Genomic DNA, 19,315 nt, shown 5'->3' with positions numbered 1-19,315 from the left:
TGCATCAAAGCTTGGTTTGGACAGGGTGGCTGATTGCTTGTATTCAGTACAAAGTTATTTTTGTGCATTTTAAGTTTAACAGACAAAACAGTAAAAGTAAAGCCAGTATTGAGCCAGTGACATGAATCACCTCCTCTAGACATCAGGACACTAACTTTTTACAACTATATATCTGGGTTTGGTTGAATTTGACCGTTCAATTTATGTCTTGAGGTTTTGTACTGTTGGACCAAACAAGAAAAGCATTTTCACCATTTTCTGACATTTATAGAAGTGCTTCATGACAAAAAATAATTGGCAGTTAATTGACATGGAAAATAATAGTTGGTGTCAGCCCTAATTGTATATTGTTCATACTTGTATAGTCTGATTCTCAACCAGCCACACTGGCACATCATTGGCTGAACTCTCCCGACTCTGGAGAAGAAGATTAAGGAGATATGGATAGTACCATAATTACACTCTCAGACTCGCTCATCTTTTCAATAAACAATCGTTATATTTACAAAAAGAGCAAAAATCCCATCTTCACCTTATTTCGGTCAAGATCAGGTCTGTGCCACAAAGGCTTAAAAACATTTTACACCAATGTAAAATCAGACCTGGAAACAGTGCTCTCTAAATAGCTTTGCCCATGTTCAGCTGAGAGCACACTCCCAGTGCGTTGGTAATTACAATGTAATCTGATATGGCATCATAGAGAGAGAGAGGGGGAACAGGACAGGAACACGAGTCAGAATTAACAGCAAGCTAGTGTGCAGCTGCAACATCTCTGGTCTCGACAGTCCAATGGAAGGGTGTAGAGAAAAAGGTGGAGGGGGGTGAAAATAAGGAAGAAGGGGAGGAGAGCGCAAGAATCATCACATTAAAAAAAACAAAAAAACATTTATTCATATTTCCTTCTATCTGCTTCACATGGACACACCCGCAGTAGTAGTAATAGTTAATTGAGCCTATGGCCAGAGTCAGAGTCCTGCTGTGCGCTGCTTTCTTGGTTAAAATGCGTGCTTCCTCAGATTTCATCTCCTTTGAGCCTTTAAAACATAGTTGTGAATTCAATGTTAAGTCGAGGGTTGCCCTCAGACAAAAGAAAAGAGAGGAAGCAAGCACTTTAACCTGAAACAACACCATTTGTTATTGGGAGCAAAAGAAGGGTGGGGGGGGTAGCTCTCTCTCTCTCTCGTCTCCCCGCTCATTCACCCCCCAGGCGGAAGCCTTCGCCCCAGTTGTGACGTCCTCTTCCTCTTCCCCCTCCCCCTCCTTCTCCCCCACCTCCTCCTCCTCCTCCCTGCTCCTGGGCAGCTGGTCTGCTGGGGGGGACTCCAAAGCCCGACACTCCTCCCCTCCTGTTGGGGAAGAACCGATACCTGGAGAGAGGAGGAGAGGGGAGGCATTCAAATGTGGTCTTTAACACAGATGTCATTGGAACATTTGAAATCAAGCAATTTAACACTATTTTGCAAAACAGCTGATCGAGCAACAATTCCTATTTATTGAAAAGAAAAATTGTGTTTTTCTTTTTTAATTAAAAGAAGAAGAAAAATTCTGTTTCATCCTGAGATCTGACAAAAATGTCATGGAAGGTACCCACAGCTTTCAAACAACAAATAAGTCATAAATTAAAAAACAAACAGTCATACAAATAAATGATTTAATGTCTGGGCGAGCTGTTGTCTTGGTTCATTAGTCGGTCTCCTGGGGCAGTGTGTTTTTCATAGGTCGTCTGCTGTGATTGGTCTGACTCGATGCTCTCGTTATGAGTCACTGTGCGTGGGGGACTAAACGCATTTCCTCCACTCGAACCAAGTTCTACTCAAAAATATTTAAAATACTTGTTTGGAAGCGAAACCAAAAATGATTGCAAATCACTGTTTGTTTCTTTCTTGAAGCACACAGATGGTTCAAGATGAACCAAAAAGAAGCTCCGCAAGATCTAATGAACATTTAACACAGTTTGGGTAATAAAAATGTTTTTGTGTTTGTCTTCCAAACAAGTGGTTATGGGAATAGAGACGAGCTCCAGACATGTTTAAACCCCGTCATGGTAAAAGCTAAAACGATGTTACACAAGTGCTATTAGAGAAAAATCAAAGAGTCAGCAAACTGACTCAGTAAGACATTGAAATCTATTTTCGTTTTGTAGACATTAGCCAGCATAAGCTTCTGGTCATACCAGAATAAGTAAGGCTGTAGTGGCAAAAATCAAGAGTGTGTTGGAATAAGTACGGTTGCATTATGTTCCTTATGAATTCAAATGAATGCTACTTTTTATATATGGGTTATTTCATCATTCAAAAGTTGCATAGTCTTGTTTCTTGAAGCTTTGTATTGCACAGCCTCAACAATGAAGTTGTTGGGTAAATTGTTGTAACAAAATAAAAATAAAGGCCTAAACTTCATATAAAACCAATTCGGTAAATAAAAGGAACTTACAAGAACTCTGGCGTTGAGAGGAAGGCGCGTCCTCCCAGGTCCATGGGATATTTGAACATGAGGAAGAAGTAGAGGTGACCCACCAGGTTCCCCGTTAGTTCATTCACAAACCTGCACAATAACAGCGAAGAGAAGAAGAAGAATCAAACCTCACAGGAATAACATTAATGAGCTGGTTATGTGCTATATGGGGCAGCTTAACTATTCCCAACAAAAGATCATTCTTAATTAATTTAAAGACTTTGAATTTACATTCATAGTGCAGTGCGTTTGAGATAAAACTATTAAACACCGTCTTTGATTCAACCAATTAAAAGTAGTTACTCACGAGCCTCCGATGATGAAGTTGAAAACCAGAATGACCCAAGGTAGATAATGTGCCTAGGACAGAATAATAGAGAATATTAATATGAACATTGGAATTAGCCTCACGTTCAGGTAGTGAAGATAATGTGGAATAAATATCACACGTTAGTCCTTAACATTGAAAACATGCTATTTGATGTGCTCTGATATCACTGTGACACGTGAGATACCTTTAAAAGGATAACAGCGTAGAACGTGTGATGTAACGAGTGGTACCTTGAACCGTGTTCCGAACCAGAAGGACACGACCATGTCTTTGTTGAACTGAGCCCAGACGTAGAGCACCGACATGATCAGTGGGATCATCAGCAGCTGATGAACAACACAAACAGCATATGAATGTGCGATGCAGCACCACTTTGACATACATCTTTTTATCTTTGAAAATAATAAAATTGATTTCAGCTAGTCTTCGTTTTGTGACATTTAAAGGTGAAACGCATTTCCCAAAGTGTCAATCTTTTTCTTTATGTAAGCCGAGTTAAAGTGCTGATGTTGCATTATGAAACACTCCAAAGATCTCAAGTGATAATTGCAAACTATATCTCTATAATACAGCAGGGGTGGGTTACCTAGCCGATGGCATACTAGCATTAAGTGTGCAAGAGAGTTTTTTTGGAAATGTTGAAGTGCCCTCTCATCCACTGTTTGCATTTGCTCCGCCTGTTATTTACAGTAGTTTAATATTTTCCCCCCCATTCACATTCTGCTACCACACGCCCGACTCCGCCACTGATTGGCTGGTACCCGCTGCCTTCTTCTCAAACTTTAAGTTTATTGCTGATGAGGAAGATTAGTTTTAATGATTGGAAATCAGATGTGGATGTTTTCATAAGAACGTCCACCAGCTCTCATAATTACAAGGTCCCGATTATGGGAGAAAACCAGGTTGAAGCTTCTTGCATCCACAGGAAAAGGTATGCGATGAAAGGTAGATCTTGGAATTTTATGAATCAATCAAATGAAGATCGGTTTGAATGAGAATAATCATTTTTTTAAACCCCAGCCCTAGTCATCATGATGTGTTGTGGTATAAATACAGAATGAGAGGAGGATTCTTACCCGCATGTTCATCAGCATCCCGGTTATCTGTAGCCAGAGTCAAGGACAACAACCCCGTGGCTCAAAACAATCACAGCTGGAGCCTTGAGATTAGAGCAGCTGGTGAAGGGAGGGTTGCCAGTCAAATCCCCACACTGCCCGTAGTTAGTAAGCCTAACCTCCCACACCTGACTTTCTGTTCACCCATTCCCACAATTTTCCTGTAGTAACAAAAACTAAACACCTGGTTTGGATCAGGTTTAAGGAGAACAGCACTTTGCCCAAATGTGTCTCATAAACAAAAGATGTCAGTGAGAAGCTGACAGTCAAAGCTGAACTCCAGAAAAGAGTGTAGAGATCTATGTGCTGCATGTGACCTAGATTAGGTTTCTCTGCTCTGCAGGGGTAGACTGACACAGGGCCACTGGCACAGAGCCACCCTGACATGGCACAGTGCTGCAGAGAGACAGAGGGTTGGAAAAAGAAAGAAGGGGGGGTGCAGAACAGACAGATGAGAGAGAGAGAAACGCAGAGGGGCAAAGAAGGCAGCAGAGATAGAATCAATGGTGGAGTGAAAAACAGACCAGCAGGGATGTAACCTTAAATATTGAAGGTAAAATGCAATTCATCATTTAAACAAAAGGTTTTAAAGGGTTTCATATGTTGTAATGCAAGACAAAAGGATACAACAATGCAGATCCAGTTGAAGAAGAGCATGAAGATGTAGTCTGCAGGTCTGCCATCAAACGCCCCTGGAGAACAATACCAAGAATAGGATTAGCATGATTAAAGGTGCATCGTGTGTGTGTGTGTGTGTGTGTGTGTGTCACTGCATGCAAGTAGAGGCCAGTAGTCTCACCTGTCTCTAACCGACTGGAGTAGTGGTAGAGGAAATAGAGGTTGACCAGGTACAGAAACCCAGTATTAGGGCTTATGGGGAAATACAAGGTGGCTGTCACTGGTCTCCAGAGCTGGAACAAACAGAAGAGACATTAGTCTAATAGAAACACATCAACACAGCTGTGTTGGTGCAAAGATCCGGACTTTTAAGGATGTGCTTGTAACACACATGAGTCTCATGTGGATTGTAAATATTAACTTCTAAGCACTGAAAAAGTGGCACCAGGCAGCTGGTGATTCTTTGCAGAATATGTTGGCACACAAGTTGTTTCAAAGGTTTTGTGTGGTGGTAACAGACATCAGATCTATGCAGCATTCACTCGGCGGCTTAAGGGCGGCTGAGCATTTCTTGTGTTAAATTGCTTTTAATCAAGGGGAAACTGATAGGATACAATTTCAACACGCAACAGAGGTGGAACAAATCGTGACTCCGCCTCAGTTATTACTAGAAATGCGGCTGCAACACTTAGTGATGAGCAATCGCTTTCATTTTGTCATTTCGTTGACTAAATTGTTTTTCAATTAATTCAATATTTTTTTTAAGATTCAGCATTAATTACAATAATGATGAAGTGTTAGTCCCAACCAAAAATATCAATTGTTAATTGAGTATTTATTATTATTTACTGACATTGTCCATGACTTCCGATTTATAGCATTTGAATTTGGAAAAATCTTACTTATTAATAACAGAAAAACATATTCAAAATGTATCAATATAAATAAGCAGTAATGCTGCTATTATGCTTGCAGGTGGAGCATGTGAGTTTAACCTTTTATACAAGTTATATTAAATTAGTTATTGTTGTGTGTTAATGTGAAAGTAACATTTTACTGAAGTTAGAGCTAATTGTAACCAACACTAGATAGTTTAATCTAGCAATGCAGCATTTTGTATAAACTGACAATATAGATAATAATAAAATGTGATTCTTCTAAGTAACCAGTAACGCACTTATTCCCTCTAGAATAAATAAAGTAGGCCAAAACTTTACTCCAGCAAATATTATTTTTAGGAGGCTAATTTGGCCCTGAGGATCCATGCCGCCCCCTAACGTCGTATAAACGGACAATCTGTGAACCCGTAGAAACACTGCGAGAATAGCTCATTTCATAGCAGGAAAGTCCCTTTACAATAAATCCAAAATACTTTCTCCACCTTGTGGTTTATACAGCAACAGCACCTGAAACTAACGTTCTTATATCCCAAAAAATACAGATAATTCAACACCTCGGCTATGTTACCATCTCTGGTTATTAAAATACTTAAACTGGTGATATATTTACACTTTAGCTCGGGGTTGCTAAATTAAGTAGCATTTTGACAGCACCCGGAAGTTCTAACCTTCTGCGTCTCGCCCTCTGATTGGCTGTCACACAACACAGGCCTGCTTATCAGTTAGCCTCGTTAGCCACTAGCTAGCCAACCGACCACATCCAAAACACACCGACCACCGCATTTAACAGCTACCCCAATACACACAGGCGACAAGACACAAGGTACACTTACATGAAATTTGCTTATGACCAGCTCTGGAAATAGCACGAGGTTCCTGAAATCAATCAGTCCTAGTTTTCCAATGAAGGGAACTGCAATCGAAGCAGCGAACCAGGACCGGGTGATGAGAGGGATGCTTCTGAACCAGTCCCCAATGTCTGACATCTTTCCATATGATCACACCGAGTTATAACCATGAAACAAAAGCTGCTCTTTAAGAATGAGCTAATATCACCAACACACTGCGAACCCTCGCTGCTTTTTTTTATCAGAAGTGCTCCACTGCTAACTTTACATGACGTGGCTAATCACAGGCAGCTAGCATATAGAGTTACTGAGATCAGAGCAGACACATCCGGTTCACCTTTTCAAAGTAAAATCAAACGTGCTCCGACTACTAATACAACTACCACTAATCTGACAGCAACAACAAAAGGACATATTGCAAATTAACATAGAAGTGATATTCTACGGAAATAAATAACATTTGTATCGAAAACAATAAAAGAGTTCACTAGTTTTGTGTAGGACTGTAATGTTGCTGAAAATATGACTGATTGATTTTAGAAAAATATGTTTCTGTTCAAGTAAAATGTACTTTCATTTAAGCAGCAATTGTTGCAGAATTGTTGTTTTACCCCATTCTTATCAAATATTATTACACAGGTGATAATAAGACAGGCGACACCAATGAAAGCATATATATACTTTTTAGTTATTTCTACAAGTTGTAGGTTTGTAAATGTATTTATTTATCTAGTTATTTACATAATTGTATATTCATTTTGATGACTGGTTTATATCATGCTCTTAGTTTGAAGGAAAAATGTAAGTACCGGATGTATTTTTATTATCTCACACCAATTTATTTGGTTTTGTTCTGCATCGTTAGTACTTCCTGAGTAATATGCAAAAGTCCCATTTGACCAATCAACGGGCAGCCAGCAACAGAAAGAGGAGTTTCCTGTTGTTGCCAAGAGTAGTACCTTAATGATCAGAATAGATAGGAAACAGGACTTTGTGGTGCACAAATCGATTGATTTACTTTATTTGACTTACCTTTTTGAAGCAATGGGGTGCAAGACAGAATAAAGAGGCATGGGTGAATTAAAGCTAGCATATATCCTTAGATAAGAAAAAGGAAAACCTGATGGTCCGACAACAGAAGCAAAGACGCAATAAGAAAGAAATGAAGAAGTTAGAATTGTCTTCCACTCATTTCTTATTTTATGTAACCATTTACACAAATATACATTGTTCAATTGTTTAATTAACATCTCTTACAACTCAGGCGCTCAGTGAATGAAGGTGATACTGATCAGTAATTCTGAAATCATGCTGCTTATGTTTAGTTAAAAAAACAGGATCCTGTTCAGATCCGTTCTTTAACAGACACACGTCGCTAACTGACTGCTTTAGTCCAAGTCAGTGTACTAACTGAGTCTTCATTACTATTTATGTTTTCAAGCGCACCTTCTGACGACGCTCTGTCTTCAGGGACACCTGTATTTAGACATTCATTGAGGGAAATACAAGCAAACTTTTAAAAAATGGTGTCGTTTTTTAAATCAAAGAAGATGTTGTTGTTTTTTTTACAATTCACTGAGTGTCACTTACAGTTTACAACATTATTATCTGTAGGTCTTGTATCATAATCTTGTATTTTAGTCAAAACAGTTTTGAACTACAACTCCCAACATGCACTCCTCTGTTTACCTTTACGTCAATTTTGGGCGACAAAATAACCGTCCTTAAAACAAGCAAAAAATCCACTGAAACTGAAGTGGAAGAAAACTGCTAGCGTAAAGTGTGCTACGCGTTTAGTAGACCGGGACTGTTGAGTCGAGACTAAAGTTAAACGGTGTTGAGCGTAACTTAAAACTAAATATCACGCTACTGAATGAGGCGCTTTCAAATTTCGCGCTGTTTGCTCCGCCTTTAAAGAGATTAGCCGACTAATCTTAGCCCGTTAGCTATCATTGTTGCTGGGGCAGTGACATTAAGTTAAGTACGGAGGGTAAGGGACGGGTATCCTTCTGTTTTATGAACGTGTTTCTAAAGACGTCTTTAAGATGGAGGTGACGGACATCGGAAACAAAGAAGAGGGGAAAGTCTGGCACCGAAAACCAGCACCAGGCAAGACGTAGGTTGATGTCATGACCACCTGATGCTGCAGGGAGTGACACGGTTATCTGGATTAATGTTTTATAGTAAAATGTATTTGTAACAGAAATGTCTCAGCCTGGAATAACACTGAAGGGTAGATTGCTGCTTTGGCTGCATTTAAGTTCAGTCACACTTGTTGCATTGGTACATTCTCACGAGTCTGAACTGTAAACACTTGAATGGCATCACTCTACTTATCATCTCATAAACTGTAACGTTGTATTGTTTATTCACAGTGGATGCTTCTTAAGATTTGTTGTCGTTCAGACACTTTTTCAGAGTGTATTCTAACCACTAGAGGGCAGCCGCGACTCACTGAAATGTGTCGCTCTTCACGTGAGACCTGTCTGAGTGTGCGTTAAACCTTTTTTTAACGTGTGACGTTGTCTCCCTCAGTGTGCTCGTGACGGTGGTCCGCACTGCTCAGCAGGCCAAGACGGTGCGTTTCCTCCATGTGGCCTTTGACACCACGGGAGACTCCTTCCTGGCTGGAGACCAGCATGGCAACATCTATGTATTTGACATCAGTAGAAACAGGTGACTGACTGTGCTCAAAAGTCCCAAAAATAGTGTTTTAAGTGTTTGTTTATCACTCGTATTATATTACATGAATATTATTTGCTTTACAACAGTTGGCTACATGGGAATTGTGACATTCAGGAATGTTGTGGTCCATTAACTGTCATTACTGTGTCCTCACGTCCTGTTAGTGCCAGTCATAGTCTTTTAATGTTGACACTGCTCTTCTCCCACCTGGAAAAAAATGATAGATATACTTGCACACTTCTATTTTCTACTCAATTTTTTTTTTTTTTAAACCTACAAGGACATGATCATGTTAAAACAATACATGTATCTCTCTTTCTATGTAGAGCAGATAGTGCTTTCACATTTCTGTGATCTTGTGTTTTTCACTGTTTCTTTCTTGGGGCAGATTTCGTCTGGTGCAGAAGACGGGCCAGGCCTGCACCGCACTGGCGTTCAGCCTTCGCAGGACCACCGAGTTCCTTGTGGCTCTGGCTGACTACACCATCAAGTGCTTTGACAAAGGTAGTGTGGTCACATCCATACATTGCTTCATTTTGTTAAGTAGTGATTTTCAGAGATGTAGTCTGTTTTTAAGCTCTCGGGACTTTTTCCAAACAAGTTCATTTTCAATGACACTTGGTATTGTTGGGTTGTTTCTTTCAGACACAAAGCAGCTGGTCAGCTGGATGCGGGGTCACGAGGGGGCCATTTCGTCCATCTCTGTCCACAGCTCAGGTCGCTACGCCATCACCACGTCCCTGGACACGGCTCAGCTCTGGGACCTGGACACCTTCCAGAGGAAGAGGAAGCTCAACATCCGGCAGTCTGTTGGCATTCAGAGGGTAAACGTGCAAAAAAAAGAGCAACATTTACAAATTGATGTTTGGTCACATCATGACCAGATCATTTTTCTGAGGACTGACAAAGTGTTATATTTTCTGTCAGATAGGGATTTAGGTTTTAGGTTCATTTCAAGCTATTGATACTTCAGGATATGTCTGGTACATTAATGATGTGCCTTAAATTTGTTTCGTTGTTGTCATGGTCATTCTACGCTGTTGTTTGTTTTGCAGGTGTTCTTCCTGCCTCTCAGTAACACCATTCTCAGCTGTTTCAGCGATGACTCCATCTTTGCTTGGGAGAGCGACACGCTGTTCTGCAAATATCAGCTCCCGGTCCCCGAATGCGGACCCAAAATCTCCTACAAGGCCTTTGCTGTTACACGGTGGGTCTCCTGCATCACCACTGCTAACTAGCTTGTCGATTATGTAGCTTTCCAGCGTAGTTCTTCGTGACTATATTTCCCACCCTTCTTGACCTCTAAACACTTCATAAGCACAATAAAAATAAAATGTGGATCAGAAGGCTTCATCGAATGCTGATACCAGACTTGTGTTGGCAGTGATGGTAAGAGCCTTGCTGCTGGGGGGCGCTCCAACCTGCTGCACCTGTGGTGTCTGGACAGCAAACAGCTGATTAGGGTGATTCAGATGCCCACGCAGGTCCGAACCGTCCGACAGCTTGAATTCCTGCCCGACAGTTTTGACGGAGGAGCCAGTCAGGTACACAGACTACAGACTTCTCTCTCACCTCCTCTGTGCTCCTGCAATGGGATCTTGTTTGTTTCAATTTTAGACATCTTGTTCATCACTTGCCTGGAAGAGGCCCCGCCCCGTCTGCTTATCTCTGCATGTTAATGAGCCTATAGTCGGCTGCTGTATCTCTGTATGCACATGTTTAACATGTTAACTTTTCTGCTTGTGTACCCCTCTGAGTTTGAGACTATTTATTTGTCTCTGCAGACACTAGGTGTATTGAGTCAGGACGGCGTTATGCGCTTCATCAACATTCACACTTACAAGCTGCTTTTCCACATGGGTTCCCACGAAGACGCCATCACCACAGTGACGGTCAGCCCTAACGGCAGACATGTTGTGGCCATCATGGATAATGGAAGCATAAATGTCTACAGTGTTCAGAGTCTCACACAGGAACTAAACAAGGTGACAGTCCGTTACGATAACAGTACAAAGATGTACGAGGTTCAAGAGCTTTCTCGTTTTTTGATATTAATAATTTATATGTATTCATATTGTGTGTGTTTGTCTGTGCCCCTCACCCAGCCTCCTCCCTCCCAGGTGGCAGTAGTCTCTGGCGGTGGAGCTGATCAGGACTTGTCTAACCTAAAGGTCCAGGTCAGGTCAGAGGTCGTTCAGAGACCAGCCAAGAGCTCGGTTAGGCGTACACATGTGAAGATACTTAGACCCCCTGCTGGGTCTACAGCTGAAGATAAAGAGGTGGGAGCAACACACACAATGTCTTAACACACTGGGTTTTTTTTTTTATATAGTGAGTTATATATATTTTTTTATAGATTGATGTGGAGTTTATTTACTACAGAGATGTTCCACCATAAATGCACACAAAGCATTCCCTCCCCCTGACTAGACAAAGTAGACTAAAGTGTGTCACTTCATAGAGGGTTACCCTTTTGTGTCAATCAATAGAATGAACTACCTGCTGGTCTAAATAAGAAGAGGCTGGTGGCTATGCTCAAGGCATTTGGAGAGTATCCTGCTAAATACAGGTAAAGATTACCTTCACAGGAGGGGGATTCATGCATTTATTTGATAACTGACAATTGCATGCCAACTTTTAACACTTGTGTGGTCAGATTCACACGATTTAACTTTTGTGTCCACATCGCAGGATGTTTGTGTGGCGGTCTTTGTTGTGTCTCCCAGAGAACCATGCGGCGTACAGCAGTCTGACTGATAAAGGCCTGCATTCAGCCTACCTCACTCTGCATGATAAGTACCCCATCAAAAGTCACAAGTTACAGAGGGGACTACAGAGGTAATCTCTCTTTCCCTCACACACACACACACACACACACACACTATTGCAACTCTAAGTATTTCAGTTTTTTAAATCTATTTTTGTAATCGCATACTTTTCATCTTCTTCTACTCAACAGGGTTTTGTCTGCCTTAGCTCACTGGGCGGCCATCTTTGGAGAGGTGGAGTACCTTCCCCTAGTAGCCTTCCCTTTTGTCAAGCTCTTCCAGAACAACCCAATGCTGTGCTTTGAGGTGGTGGCCACTGTTATAGGTACTTCATGGTTATTATGAAAGGCCATTTTCCCAGTAAACACAACATTATGAAAATGTATGAAATGTACACTACACGCATTTGAAAGCTTTCCTGTGTTTTTGGGCTGCTGCTTTGTGTAAAGTATTGAATTACTACACGTGTTGTACCCGTTTCATGTGTAGAGAGTAGCACTGCTACATTCATAAGCATTTAATCCAAACAACACTGCTTCAGTGTGCGCAGCCAAAGACTAAAACTTTGACACTAATGGATTTGGAACCATTTTAATTCTTTAAACTTATTTCAAGTTTTTCAATTTTGTCTCTGTTTATCAGACATATGAATGTCTTGAGGCAACGTCGATGTATTATCAGTCTCTTGATTACTTGGATGTTTGGTTGCACAGTGAATTGGGGTCAGCACTGGTTTGAGTACTTCCCCAACCCTCCTCTGAACATCCTGAGCATGGCGGAGAACGTTCTGGCTCATCATGACAAGGAACTGCTGCAGCACCTGGTGGACTGTGGCATCACCTCACAGGTAACCAAAGTACACAAGTACGCACAACCCGGAAGAGTCACTCCGCTCGTCCACTCGTCCACCCTTGGACGAGTGGACAGACCACTGTCCTGGAACTCCACACTCACAGTTTCACACCCATGTGATATAGAGATTTTATTGTGCATCTCTATATCTGTCTCAGCTCTATGTGTGGCCCCTGCTGGAGACCCTGTTCTCTGAGGTTTTGACCCGTGATGAGTGGCTCCGACTCTTTGACAACATCTTCTCCAACCATCCATCATTCCTGCTCATGGCCTGTGTGGCCTACATCACCTGCTGCCGTGAGCCTCTGCTGCTCTGCTCCCAGAAACAGGACTTTGAGGTAACTGTCCTCTGAAAATAAAGTCAGACCCATATTAAGTCTGTAATTGTGTCTTTCTCTCCTGCTCCATCAAATTGACCCCCCCCCCCCCCCCCCTTCTTTTTCCTTTCAGTATTTTTTCCACCACCGTAACAACCTGGATTTGGGAGCCATGATAAAAGAAGCGTACCGGCTCATGGGCGGCACACCAGCTGACATCCATCCCAGGAATATGCTCTCTGACTTAACACCACTGACCAATGGCCAGTACCCCGTGTTCAACCACTACCCTGAATTCATCATTGAATACCAGAGCCGAGAGAGGGAGAAGATACGACTGCAGGAGGTGGAGTATCTCCGTGAGAGGTGAAATTAAACATAGTGTGTTGACAGTGTTAGTATGAGCAGACGTGTATGTTTAATTAGCTAGAAAGAGCCTTAGATAATACACATCAAAGTCACGAGTGAGAAAATATGCAGCAGATGAATTGTGTGTCTATGTCTCATCAGACAGGAGGTGTCAGCCCTGCACACAGATTTTGTGCGTCGCCAGGCTGAAGAGGAGGCCTATTATGCACAACAGGTAGATATTGGGCCTTAATCTGTCTATGAAATGCAAGCCTGGTATGTAAATTAAATGAATTCAATACTTTGATTGATTTGAAAACAGGAGCTGCTGCAGAAGGCTGAGGAACAGCGCAGGAACATCCTGGCACAAGAAGAGGAAAAACTAACGCAGCAGAGGGCAAAGTAAAAGCACGAGACACGCACCTCATTGTTATGAGGGGAAAAAAAGAACAATGTTATTTAGCAGAGTGGGCTGCTGCTGACACTACTCTGTCCTCTGCAGGTTGGCAGCCATGAAGAGAGAGCTGAAGGTGAAGGAGTTACAGCTGCTGGATGCAACTAAAAGACGTTTCCTCAAACACCAGCAGGACCTGAGAGCCTCACAGGTCCAAAGACTAGATCAGGACATCAGTAGAAAGGTAACCTGGTGGTTAAGATTCAAAGTGGTCTTCTTATATAAAGGAGCCCACATTGGCCATAGCAGAGATCCTGGGCTGTAATCCCACCCTCTGCTCAACACATTAACACGCTTGTCTCAATTTGTTAACTTCTACCAAAAGAATCTGTCATGGACTTAATAACCTCCATGTTTGAGCACTAACCCAACAGCAACCTTTATGTTGTGCAACAGATGGATCTCCGGGAGCGAGAAACAACTGCAGCAGTCCAGGATCTAGAAGTCCGACAGATGGAGCTGGAGGCTCAGAGGAGGCGACTTGAACAGGTGACAAACTGCTCGCATTAAACCCCTCCCTCCTCTCTCACAACATCCTCTTTTCATTCATTTTACTCCCTTCCTTTTTCTCTCTCTCTGCGACCCTTTACTCCCAAATGATGAGTCTCTTAAACACATTTTGCTGTTGAAATACCTGGAAGTATAAAATGTGCTTTCTCACTGGGCATTAAATATATCAACAATCACAACTCGGCCTCTAAAGTTTTTATCTCACTTTGAAACAAAATTAAGTTACAGGAAGCAAATTCACTCATGGTTGTATCTAATCCAAGACTTCAGGGTTGTAGCCTCCTTTAATCACAACAAATGGATATCACACATGTACTTACAATCAAACACCGAGGACTAGACAATCGGACAATACATATTTAGCTGATGTAATAATCACAGTGAATTCCCACCATGTAATAACATCACTTTCAACCTCTTGATTGTTGTAATAATTGTGAGTCTCAAGTGTTCATTAGTTTCTTCCATGACCCTTTCCCTCAGCACATGTTTCAGGAGCAGGAGCGCATGGGACGGGAGGTTGAGGGGGAGGTGGAGACGAGGATGAGGAGGGCAGAAAAAGAGGAAGAGAGCTACACAGAGCTGCTACACTGCACCGAGACAAACATGCAGGTGGGTGGCGCATTCCAATATGGAGTCGGTGTAATATTATCGTCATACGTCGGCACACAATCTTCTAACTTTCTCTCCCTCAACACACACACACACACACACACACAGGCCCTGGAGGAGTCCATGGCGGAGGCGTGCCAACTGGACTTGGAGTCGCACTGGCAGAGAGAGGTGGCGGAGCGCCTGCAGCAGGTCGATGCCGAGCAGGAGAGGAAGAGAGAGAAACTGGCAGAGCTTCACAGGCAAACCCTGGCAGAGGAGGAGAGACTGGCTGACACCATGAGAGATGTGGCAGGAAGGAAGGTGAGAAGAACAAGAGTATGTTTGTCAACACAACAATTTACATGATGCGTTGGCTTGTGTATGTATGATTACTATGACATATGTTAAGGTCTGTTTTGTTATAATAAAATATTGATATTTGTGTCACTTAGAAACGTCATATCTGAGCGTCTCAATGTCTGAAATATAAAAACATCACTGATCACTCAGAAGATGAATACTTGTTGATTTGCAGTGGGATGAAGTAATGAGTTCCAGAGCCCGGTTACAGGAGCAGCAACAGCCCCTGTCTTCAGCAGGCACAGGTATTTCTCCACACGTGCACCAGTTTTCATGTGGCCTTTGTGCTGCTGACCTGTCCATTGCATCGTGGATCTAATATTACAGTGTTTGCTTAGTGTCAGACGGTGATAACATCACTTTGTTCCACCACAGGACTGCCTCAAAGACCCAGTGCCACCACTGCTGTTTATGTTGGAACCAAATCTGCCACCTTCCCAAAGCAGGCAGAAACCAACACGGTGTGTCTGAACAGCAGCTCACCTTCAGAAAGCACCTCCACCAACTGTAAGTCATTGTGGATATGCTGTGATGTTTTCTAAAGACGAGCGCAGTGCCTGTTCAATGCTTGGCCCGTGGTGTTTGTTGCTGCTTGCAGCTTTCTCGACAACCGCTCATACAAACGACTTCACACTCAACACTGCGCTTCCTTTGGGTCCTGAGTACACCTGCAGTAGTAGGTCACTACATACAGTAGTAGGTCACTACTTACTGTATACTTCTACTTCAGAGGAAAACATTGTAGTACTACATTTCCCTGACAGAAATGTCACTGGTTACGTTGCAGATTCTGATTTGACTCACAAAATATAACAATTAAAATATACATTTTAATTAATTATAGCATCATAGAATTGAAAGCTCCACCTTGGACAGACATGTAGCTCCTCAAGCGTTCCCCGAACCAGAAATTGTTGCAATAAAGCAGTTCGGGTAACATTAGGAAACCATTAAATGTTTGTCATTTCTGCTTGAAAATGAACTAAAACAATTGTTCTTTTATTAAAAAAATATTTGTCGATTCATTTTCTGTCAATCAACTTATCGATTCATCTTATAATTGTTTCAGCTCTACATAACATGACCGTCTCTATCTTAGGTTTGTGTATAAATACTTTGTTCTCTTGACAGTTTCCCTGGACCGAGGCCGGGCCCAGCTGGACAGCGGCGAGAGACAACTGATGAAGGAAATCCGAGAGCTGAGACGGAAGCTGGCGGTCAGAGCCAGAGAGGGCAGCGCTGCCTCCTCACAGTCTGTGCACACACTGTCCTCTGTCTCCCAGTGACCACCAACGGCTCTCTGGCGTCAGAGCGTCACAAAAACATATTCTTGTCTCAAGGGAGCTGCAACAGCAGAAACAATGACTCAGACTGAGGAGCATACAGGCCAGCTGCTATCTGTTTACCACTTCCCAAGTGCTCATCCTTAAACTAAACATTATTAATGCTCATGGAGTCAAACATTTGAACTGTGCACCATCAGCCACCATCTCATGAACACCCCGTGTCTTCCATTAAGACCGTAGTCCTCTGACTGAGGACAGAAACAGGCTCATCCTTTGGGTTGTGGTGTTGCTTCATGCGATCTGCACATGATTGTTCAGGTTGTGTCACTTCTCTAGGATCTAAGTCAACCATCATTCATAGGTGGGTTCTCTGATAACATCCCTACAAGCAACAACGGTTTAATTTATTGTTACTCTGTGGCCACTCCAGACACAGACAATGGCCAGTGTTGTATCATTGCAGTCCGTCTGTAGCCGGTGAGCGTTACTCCGTGTGATCACGGGACAATCTGATGCAACATACAATATTCAGGTACTGTGTCTAGTCTGTTAACTGTATGACGAAACATCTGTTAGTTCTATAGTGTCTACAGCGCAGTAACGAACATCTAACTGGACTACAGACAAACTGTTACATCTCTGCATTTGTTATTGTACTACCCACCAGTTCAGTTGGACAATGTATAAGTATTTGCGCTGATGCCTCCTTTTTGAATTTTTATTTCAAATAAGTTTTATACGATTCGTCTTATTTAAACCCTGGTTTTGATAAAATGTTGTTAAAAATCCTGATTCAACCTTCTGTTTCATTGTGCCTTTTAAAATACACATGCGTTAGGCTTTGTGTTCTTATGTCTGGTATTGTACAATGATCGTAGCAGTCATTGAGTTGTAATGCAGCCCCTCAAAACCCTTTTGATATACTTTTAGGGTAACGTACACATCTGTATGCAGGAAAGGAGGTCCAGGTGCCGTTTTCCTACAAAACAGAATCCATAGATGGATTAATACAACATGAAATATGCTAATTTAGTTTTTATCAGGGGCTTTATCAGGTACAGTGGGTACGGAAAGTATTCAGACCCCTTTAAATTCTTCACCCTTTGTTTCATTGCAGCCATTTGCTAAAATCAAAAAAGTTCATTTTATTTCTCATTAATGTTCACTCAGCACCCTATCTTGACAGAAAAAAACTGAAATGTAGAAATTTTTGCAAATTTATTAAAAAAGAAAAACTGAAATATCACATGGTCATAAGTATTCAGACCCTTTGCTGTGACACTCATATTTAACTCACATGCTGTCCATTTCTTCTGATCCTCCTTGAGATTGTTCTACTCCTTCATTGGAGTCCAGCTGTGTTTAATTAAACTGATTGGACTTGATTAGGAAAGGCACACACCTGTCTATATAAGACCTTACAGCTCACAGTGCATGTCAGTGCAAATGAGAATCATGAGGTCGAAGGAACTGCCCAAGGAGCTCAGAGACAGAATTGTGGCAAGGCACAGATCTGGCCAAGGTTACGAAAGAATTTCTGCAGCACTCAAGGTTCCTAAGAGCACAGTGGCCTCCATACTCCTTAAATGGAAGAAGTTTGGGACGACCAGAACTCTTCCTAGACCTGGCCGTCCAGCCAAACTGAGCAATCGTGGAAGAAGAGCCTTGGTGAGAGAGGTAAAGAAGAACCCAAAGATCACTGTGGCTGAGCTCCAGAGATGCAGTAGGGAGATGGGAGAAAGTTCCACAAAGTCAACTATCACTGCAGCCCTCCACCAGTCGGGGCTTTATGGCAGAGTGGCCCGACGGAAGCCTCTCCTCAGTGCAAGACATATGAAAGCCCGCATAGAGTTTGCCAAAAAACACATGAAGGACTCCCAGACTATGAGAAATAAGATTCTCTGGTCTGATGAGACCAAGATTGAACTTTTTGGCGTTAATTCTAAGCGGTATGTGTGGAGAAAACCAGGCACTGCTCATCACCTGCCCAATACAATCCCAACAGTGAAACATGGTGGTGGCAGCATCATGCTATGGGGGTGTTTTTCAGCTGCAGGGACAGGACGACTGGTTGCAATTGAAGGAAAGATGAATGCGGCCAAGTACAGAGATATCCTGGAAGAAAACCTCTTCCAGAGTGCTCTGGACCTCAGACTGGGCCGAAGGTTCACCTTCCAACAAGACAATGACCCTGAGCACACAGCTAAAATAACAAAGGTGTGGCTTCGGAACAACTCTGTGACCATTCTTGACTGGCCCAGCCAGAGCCCTGACCTAAACCCAATTGAGCATCTCTGGAGAGACCTGAAAATGGCTGTCCACCAACGTTCACCATCCAACCTGACGGAACTGGAGAGGATCTGCAAGGAAGAATGGCCGAGGATCCCCAAATCCAGGTGTGAAAAACGTGTTGCATCATTCCCAAGAAGACTCATGGCTGTACTAGCTCAAAAGGGTGCTTCTACTCAATACTGAGCAAAGGGTCTGAATACTTATGACCATGTGATATTTCAGTTTTTCTTTTTTAATAAATTTGCAAAAATTTCTACATTTCTGTTTTTTTCTGTCAAGATGGGGTGCTGAGTGTACATTAATGAGAAATAAAATGAACTTTTTTGATTTTAGCAAATGGCTGCAATGAAACAAAGAGTGAAAAATTTAAAGGGGTCTGAATACTTTCCGTACCCACTGTATGTTTTGATCGGATATTTTGGGGAGTGAGTTTGTTTCAGAGTGTTGATGGTCTGTGTGTCTGCTTATGTCAAGACAATAGGCAATTTGTCTTTTTTTTTTATTTCAGACGCAGATCTGAAGTGTTCTTACTTTAAAGCTCCAGCTAAGGATCTGTGTGCGTCTGCTGCTCACTGGGTGTGCCT

General features: G+C 42.2%; 2 protein-coding genes across 2 annotated transcripts; one reads left to right on the top strand and one right to left on the bottom strand.

Annotated features, from left to right (window-relative positions):
• Positions 1 to 245: 245 nt before the first annotated feature.
• Positions 246 to 6,562, bottom strand: derl1 (derlin 1). Its single transcript, XM_076081488.1, has 8 exons — positions 6,251 to 6,562; positions 4,700 to 4,811; positions 4,528 to 4,592; positions 3,862 to 3,888; positions 3,016 to 3,111; positions 2,762 to 2,814; positions 2,434 to 2,544; positions 246 to 1,367 (listed from the first exon to the last, which is right to left on the bottom strand). The coding sequence occupies exons 1-8, from the start codon at positions 6,401 to 6,403 to the stop codon at positions 1,193 to 1,195; spliced, it is 792 nt and encodes a 263-aa protein (XP_075937603.1). The 5' UTR covers positions 6,404 to 6,562; the 3' UTR covers positions 246 to 1,192.
• Positions 6,563 to 7,985: 1,423 nt separating this feature from the next.
• tbc1d31 (TBC1 domain family, member 31) lies at positions 7,986 to 17,231 on the top strand. The gene is made up of 23 exons (XM_076081398.1): positions 7,986 to 8,381; positions 8,801 to 8,941; positions 9,339 to 9,454; positions 9,596 to 9,774; positions 10,006 to 10,157; positions 10,335 to 10,494; positions 10,735 to 10,935; positions 11,056 to 11,229; positions 11,440 to 11,519; positions 11,642 to 11,788; positions 11,910 to 12,043; positions 12,432 to 12,565; positions 12,729 to 12,908; positions 13,021 to 13,253; positions 13,398 to 13,470; positions 13,558 to 13,637; positions 13,738 to 13,873; positions 14,086 to 14,178; positions 14,683 to 14,811; positions 14,920 to 15,114; positions 15,329 to 15,398; positions 15,529 to 15,660; positions 16,285 to 17,231. The coding sequence occupies exons 1-23, from the start codon at positions 8,311 to 8,313 to the stop codon at positions 16,437 to 16,439; spliced, it is 3,165 nt and encodes a 1,054-aa protein (XP_075937513.1). The 5' UTR covers positions 7,986 to 8,310; the 3' UTR covers positions 16,440 to 17,231.
• Positions 17,232 to 19,315: the final 2,084 nt, after the last annotated feature.

The sequence above is a fragment of the Anarhichas minor genome, unplaced genomic scaffold (assembly GCF_050575085.1).
Source record: "Anarhichas minor isolate MPS153535 unplaced genomic scaffold, ASM5057508v1 ptg000080l, whole genome shotgun sequence".
Lineage (NCBI taxonomy): Eukaryota > Metazoa > Chordata > Actinopteri > Perciformes > Anarhichadidae > Anarhichas > Anarhichas minor.
Note: the sequence above shows the minus strand (reverse complement) of the source record. Positions and strands in the feature narration are given on the sequence as shown.